Below are 7213 nucleotides of genomic sequence, written 5' to 3'. Positions count from 1 at the left end.
TTGCTTTCAAGACTGCAACTGAGCTTATAAACCTTTTAGATGCAGAAAGAGTCAGGTCTGCCCGAACTTTCTTCAGTAGTCTTAACTGTCTGAAGGGGGAAGAGAGGCTTTTAGTGGTTGTTGTCATAACAGTATCTAGCTTACTTCGAAAGGCCAAACAGGGTTGGTTAGTACTTGGATGGGAGACCACTAGGAAATTTAAGAACTGTAGAGTAGGCCAGGAAGTCTGAAAACATCCTGGAAGAAGGCAAGAGCAAAACTCTTGTATGTTGCTGCCAAGATAACTGCATGTGTGTTTATTCAATGTGTACCCCACATTCTGGATATGTATGTATTCAAGGTATATAGAAGCGTCTGTTAGGTCACCGGGTGTCAAGCTCAACTGGTTTTTAATTAAATAGGTGTCATCAATTCCATCTTCATTCCTTAGGACTATATGGATAAATGCTTGCCATGTTGATCCCTCTTGATTAAATAACTTGCAGCTTTTCTAAGGACAGACCTGAAATTTCTTTGAGTCTCTCCATATACCTTATCTGCTAAATCTTTTGACTTCTTTCTGTCTTGCCAAACTGTTTCTTTAGTGGATCATCTCCTCATTCCACATGCCCAAATCACTTTCTTTTTGTGTTTCCAAAAATTATAGGAACATGGAAGACTCTGCAGTGGACAAATTCCAAAAGGAAGGCCTTGCATCACAAGAGGGGCATGTAGCTTCAGCTGGAAGGACCTGCAACAGTATGCCCTTCCAGAATGTGGCTGATGAACGTAAACATTCCAAATGGGAGAGAAATAGATGTGCTAGTAAAAAGTGGGAGAAAAAAAGATAGAAATGTCTTATGCCAGAGCAGCTGGGAAAAAATCACTACAGTTTCAGAATATAATAAGAACATGCAGGATCAGATCCCTGGCTCAGCTAGTCTAGCAGTCTGTTTTCACACTTACCAACCGATCACACAAGGCCCACTAGTCTCCCAGCAGATGGCCTTCAGAGGCAGTCACACTGGCATCACTAATAGCCATTGATCCCCATGGCTTCCATGAATTGGTCCAACCCTTTTTTGAAGCCAGCCAAGCTGGTAGCCAGCACATCTCATGGTAGCAAAGTCCAAAGTTGAAATATGCGTTGTGTAAAATAATATTTCCTTTTGTCTGTCCTGATTCTTTCAAGATTCTATTTCATTGGGTGACCTCTGGTTCTAGTATTTTGGGAAGGGGAAAATAGCTTCTCCTTGCCCACTTGATCCATGCCAATGATAATTTTGTACACTCAATCATGTCATCTCTCATTTGCCTAGATGTTAGGCTAACAAGTCCCAATGTCACAATCTTTTGTCATAAGGAAGCTGCTCCAGCCCCTTGATCATCTCAGTTGCCCTCTTTTGAAACTTCACCATATTCAGTATATACCCTTGCTATACATAATTCCTCCACTATATCCTTTTTGAGGTGCGGCAACAGAACTGCACACAATATTCCAGATGCAGTCGCACCACTGATTTATATATGGGCTTTATGATACTGACATCTCTATTTTCAATACCATTTCGTATTATCCCTAACATGCTGTTGGCCTTTTTTACAGTGGATACACAGTGTGCTGTCTGTCTGTCTGTCTGTCTCTAACTAGAATATCCTGCATTAGACTCTTAAATTTCCCTGTGCAGCTCCCCATACCCTTCAGGTGGTTGAACCAACTTCAGGTCCAGAAACCAATGTCATTATAGAACAGTGTGAGTTAAATTTATAGGGACAGATTCCTAATTATCTGAAAGTGTACCCTTTCAAAGAAGCTAGTCAGGGTAGAAACTGAGACAGAGTGTTTGCCAAGCAAATGCTAACTCCTACCTAAGAGATATCTTAAGTACCTTTTTTGTTTTACATTTAGTATTGATCAATTGGACAGGATGTTGTTCCTTTAAATATTTTTCCAGGTAGGCATAGAGTTTGTTATCTGGCTTAAGTAACTGATTGCGCTCATTCCTCAACTGGACTTTGCCTTACATCAGATTTTTCTCTTCATTTCAGATGGGGAGGTGTGGATCAGAAGAAATGATGGGCAGGCACAACCAGTGCTGGAGGAAAGTTATATGTGCCGAGATGTGGAAGAACGTCTTGGGAATTCAGGGGGAATGAAGGAGAAAGGAAACCTAATCAGTGAAAGGAATGCATCTTTTGCTAATTTGAACATTGGTTTCCATGAAATTTCAGTCCATCAAAACATTGCAAAAGAAGGGAAAAGGCATGAGGCTTCTGCCTATGTAGAAAGTTGGGATGAGACATCAGATATGAAAATGCATTGGAAAGCCCACACAGGAGATAAACCATTTAAATGCATTGACTGTGGAAAGAGTTTTAGTAGGAGCTCAGACCTTATTAGGCATAAAAGAGTTCACACTGGAGAGAAACCATATGAATGCCCAGAGTGTGGAAAGAGCTTCAGTCAAAGCAGAAACCTTACTTCCCATCGAAGGAGCCACACAGGAGAGAAACCTTTCAAATGCTTGGAGTGTGGAAAGTGCTTCAGTAACAGTGGCATTCTCACCTCCCATCAGAGAAGCCACACTGGAGAGAAACCCTATAAATGCTTAGAGTGTGGGAAGTGCTTCAGTCAAAGCGGCATTCTTACTGCGCACCAGGCAATGCACGCCGGGCAAAAACCGTTTCCGTGCCTGGAGTGCGGTAAGAGGTTTCGCCAGCTCATACACCTTACCTCTCATGAGAGAATCCATACAGGAGAGAAACCATTTCAGTGCTTGGAGTGTGGGAAGAGTTTCCGCCAGCATATACATCTTACTTCTCATAAAAGAACCCACACGGGAGAGAAACCATTTCAGTGCTTGGAGTGTGGAAAGAGCTTCAGCCAGAGTTCACACCTGATTCGGCATGAAAGAACCCACACGGGAGAGAAACCATTTAAATGCCTCCTTTGTGAAAAGAGCTTTGGCCACAGCTCCGAACTTGTTCGACACGAAAGAACTCACACAGGGGAGAAGCCATTTAAGTGTCCAGAGTGTGAGAAGAGCTTCAGTCGCAGCTCTGAACTTATTCGACATAAAAGGATCCACACAGGGGAGAAGCCCTATAAATGCTTGGAATGCAACAAGAGCTTCATCGATAGCACAAACCTCATTAGGCATCAGATAAGTCACACAGGAGAGAAACCATACAAGTGCCAGGAGTGTGGGAAATGCTTCAGTCAGAGCAGAAGCCTTACTGCGCATCAGCGGATTCACACAGGTGAGAAGCCCTTTAAATGTCAGGAATGTGGAAAATGCTTTAGTCAGAGTGGAATCCTTACGGCGCATCAAGGGATGCATACAGGACAGAAACCCTTCAAATGCCTGGAGTGCGGAAAGAGGTTTCGTCAGCACATCCACCTGACTTCCCACCGAAGAATCCACACGGGTGAGAAGCCATTTAAATGCCCGGAGTGTGGAAGGAGCTTTCGTCAGCACATCCATCTTACCTCTCACAAAAGAATCCACACCGGGGAGAAACCTTTCAAATGCCAGGAGTGCGGAAAGAGTTTTAGTCACAACTCCATCCTTATTTCTCACGTGAGAACTCACACTGGGGACAAACCTTTTAAATGCTTGGAGTGTGGAAAGAGCTTTACTTGGAGCACCCTCCTGATTAGACACGAACGAACTCACACGGGGGAGAAACCCTTTAAATGCCCGGAGTGTGGCAAGGGCTTTAGTGAGAGCTCACTTCTTAATAAGCACCGGAGGCGTCACACTGGGGAAAAACCATTCAAATGCTTGGAGTGTGGAAAGAACTTTTTTTCCAGTACACTCCTTATTCGACATCAGAGGATTCACACAGGGGAGAAACCACTGAATATTTGGAATGTGGAAAATGCTTCAGTTGAACCTCGGAAATTGTTTGAGATGAAAGAACTTGAAGAGGAGAACATTCTTAGCCATGATCAGAATGTGGCAAAAGTGGTCGTGCCATAAGTCTAGAAATTATTTACCAAAAATGTGCAGAGCAAGGAACCATAGCTATTCTTTTAATGGAAAAAGAGTTTCTGTCTCAGCACTGTATCATTTCTCATCAGGAAATGCACAAGAGGCAATGTGGAGCAGAAGTACCCGAAGCAGGGCAGGACAGGAATATATTTCTAGGAAAGTTTTGCCTAATCGTAAGTCTGTCATCTTGTCTAGGTGCTCTTAACTTCCTTGAAGAGTTAGAGTAAATGGAAGAAACGCACTAATTTAATTCTTATGGTAAAAGTATGTTTCGTAATCACTTCAACTAAGACTTTCTAGGCATTCACAGTCAACCTGTGTGATACAACACTTTTCTTCTCCTTGTACAGAAGTCACTCCTTCGGTATTTCTGTTCTTTTTCCTGTTTTTTAAATTCATTTGGGAACGTATTAGGCAGTACTCAAGAGCCTGGTTGCTATTTGTGCCCTAAAGATTAGTACAGCGGAAAAGACTTGTTTATCACGACATTTAATGTAACCTGAACCTTTTCTACAAAAGAGATGAGTTCTATTGCATGCTTAAGTGTTATGTATGCTGCTCATAAGCTAAGTCCCAGACAGGTAAGGCTCAAACTTTTTTTTTTTTGCACCCAGTGGAGAAGTCATGAGAACATCTGTCATGAATGACAAAGAATGCAAAGAAGGGAGACTATTGAATGGGAGGCCAGGTTAGAGAGAGCCATTCTGGTCTCTTTCCAAGAAGAAGAAAGGTGTGGCTCCATCTGTCTGGAGCCATCTTGTGACTGAATTAAAGAACAGCACCAGGCATCCTTAACATTGCTCATGTTACATTAGCATCCAGAACTGTTTGAACCACTGTTGGGAAATGCAGCCCTATTGACTATTGTGCTTTTAATTGTGGCCAGATAGGAAGTTGCAGCTTAAAAGGGGCAATTTGGAGGGACAGCTGTGCCTCTTCTGTCCTTCAGTTTTCCTCTTCAGTGTGATTTGCCTTAGCAGGGAGGCAGACTCTTATTGAAACATCAGCCTCCTGGTTGGCTTCCTCTGCATCCAGGCTTTTTTCCATTGACTGCCCTAGCGTTGTTCTGAACCAACCACCCCTGAAAGGGCCAGGAATTGGCAGCTGCCTCCCTTAAACTCTTGCCATTTCCTTCACATCTGATCCTTACAAGGGAGAACCTTATCAAACCTTGAGCGTGAATATCCACTGTCAGCTTTTCCATGTTTTATCCATTGCATAGGAACAATTTGTTAAGATGTGAGCATGGATGGGATATTTTACCCCAGAAGAAGGGGCATCCTTAAAATGGACTTAATCAGTAATTTAAATTTGTAGTAGCTACACCTCTATTAGAAAAATTATTTTCCTTATGGAAGTATATTTTGGGATGGAAAAAAAACACTTAAAAATGTTAAGATGGTGGCCACAATGGCTGCAATTTAAGCCCCACCCCTTTTAAACATGCATTGTGCATGTGATACATATAAAAAGGGTGAAGCTTTGGCTGTGCATGGCTGTGGCCACCATCTTGGGTTTTTTTACCTCTCCTGTGGGCATCCCTGCCCAAGAGATATGTTGCTCACACTACTTAACTGGTTTTCTGTTAACTGGCTAAAACTTTTCTGCCTCAACAAGCAGTTATTCCTCCAGGCAGGATTTTGTTGTTGTTGTTGTTCTTTTTGTGCGTGTGTTTTTAATGTAGCAACCCTTCATTTCAGAATATTTTTATCTGTTTCTGTTTTTATTCTTCAATGGGATTTTGTTAATAAGCCATCCTGAGTGATGTATATGCCTTGAAAAGTCAGAGTACACTTTTTCAATAAATATATGCAACTTTAAGATACATGAGAATTCACAGGGGAGATGAAGTTTTAAAGAATTGGTTTGAACTGGAGGGAAAAAGAACTTTGGATTTGTGCAAACTCCACTTCTGACCCGAATAATTGCACAACTAAGAGCTGGGGGAAGATTTACTTACTTTTTAATTATATTTTCCTCTCAATTGTTTTGATTAATATTGTCTCTCAAAGGGGCCCACACCAATTCACTGAGATATTTTGTTAATAAGCCACCCAGAGTGATGTATAAATTATAAGCAAAAAGCAGAGGATAGAACAGCAGAAGAGAACCTCTGCCTTACCTACAATTCCCAGCAGTCCCCAGCTTGGCTAATAGTGAAGGATGCTGGGAGGTATAATGAATCATCCTGAGGATCAGAGGTTCTCTATCCTATTCTCCCACTTTAATTCATTATATCTGGCATCTTCTGGCTGTGTTGAACTGCAGTACACATGGAGGGAATAGATATATTGATTAATATCGTGTATGTTAGGACCTCCTTGCACACTTGGCATACAGAGCACTTATAAATCTTTTCCATGCCCTGAGCAAGTAGAAGCCAATTTCAGGGCCTCCTTGTTAGCTTTTTTATAAGATGGCATTGGTTGGTAGCTTTGACCAATGTCTTCCCCTTTGAGTGGCTGGTGGTTTTGACATCCCTCTGGTTAGAATATCAATTTTGAACTTACCAGAGTCTTTGCTTATTTGGCAACTGAATGTTTTGTGCATAACCATCGTCAATTCCTTTTATCAGATAGCCCCAGTGAGTGTTTTTATTTCCCTGTAATTTTTTATGGACTCCAGCTTTCATCATCCCAGATCACCCTGGTGTATAATTTTGCAACTTTCCCTATTTTTTTCCTAATTATTTACAACACCTGCTTTTTTTTTAAAAAACAACAACATTAATATGGGCTTAATCAGTAATTCAAATTTGCTATTTAAGTAGCTACACCTCCATTAGAAAAATGATTTACCTTATGCAGGCATATTTTGGAAAGCTACCCTAGTGATGTTTTCTCATCTGCTAAATGGGTAAAGATTCCAGATGTCTCTTCAAGATTTTTCAAACCTGCTAGAAACCTGTCCTATTTGAAGCCCCTGTAAAGCTTCTTCTGGTCACAGAACTATACCTAGATAAGTAATCAGCTGCATTTGAGTAGACATGTGTCTCTGAATTTCACCTTTTATGTGCTCCTGGAAAAGAGGGGAGGATTTGATAGTTTTTAGGACATCCAGAAAAACTCCTGCTGTCTTAGGTACATTTGGGGTAAAAGGTAAATCTTGTTCAAGTTGAGTTCAGTTCTTGGTGACTTCATTTGATTATGTGCCATCAAGTTGGCATGGACTCTTAGCGACTACATAGATTTCCTCATGATGATCTATCCCTAACCTTTTTTTTTTAATCGTATGGCATA

At 41.4% G+C, this 7213-nt stretch overlaps 1 protein-coding gene across 1 annotated transcript; it reads left to right on the top strand.

Moving 5' to 3' along the window:
- The first annotated feature begins 583 nt into the window (after positions 1–583).
- Positions 584–4465, top strand: LOC134491936 (zinc finger protein 883-like). Its single transcript, XM_063296023.1, has 2 exons — positions 584–768; positions 2029–4465. The coding sequence occupies exons 1-2, from the start codon at positions 606–608 to the stop codon at positions 3960–3962; spliced, it is 2097 nt and encodes a 698-aa protein (XP_063152093.1). The 5' UTR covers positions 584–605; the 3' UTR covers positions 3963–4465.
- The last annotated feature ends 2748 nt before the right edge of the window (positions 4466–7213 follow it).

Source organism: Candoia aspera, chromosome 2, assembly GCF_035149785.1.
Source record: "Candoia aspera isolate rCanAsp1 chromosome 2, rCanAsp1.hap2, whole genome shotgun sequence".
Classification (NCBI taxonomy): domain Eukaryota; kingdom Metazoa; phylum Chordata; class Lepidosauria; order Squamata; family Boidae; genus Candoia; species Candoia aspera.
Note: the sequence above shows the minus strand (reverse complement) of the source record. Positions and strands in the feature narration are given on the sequence as shown.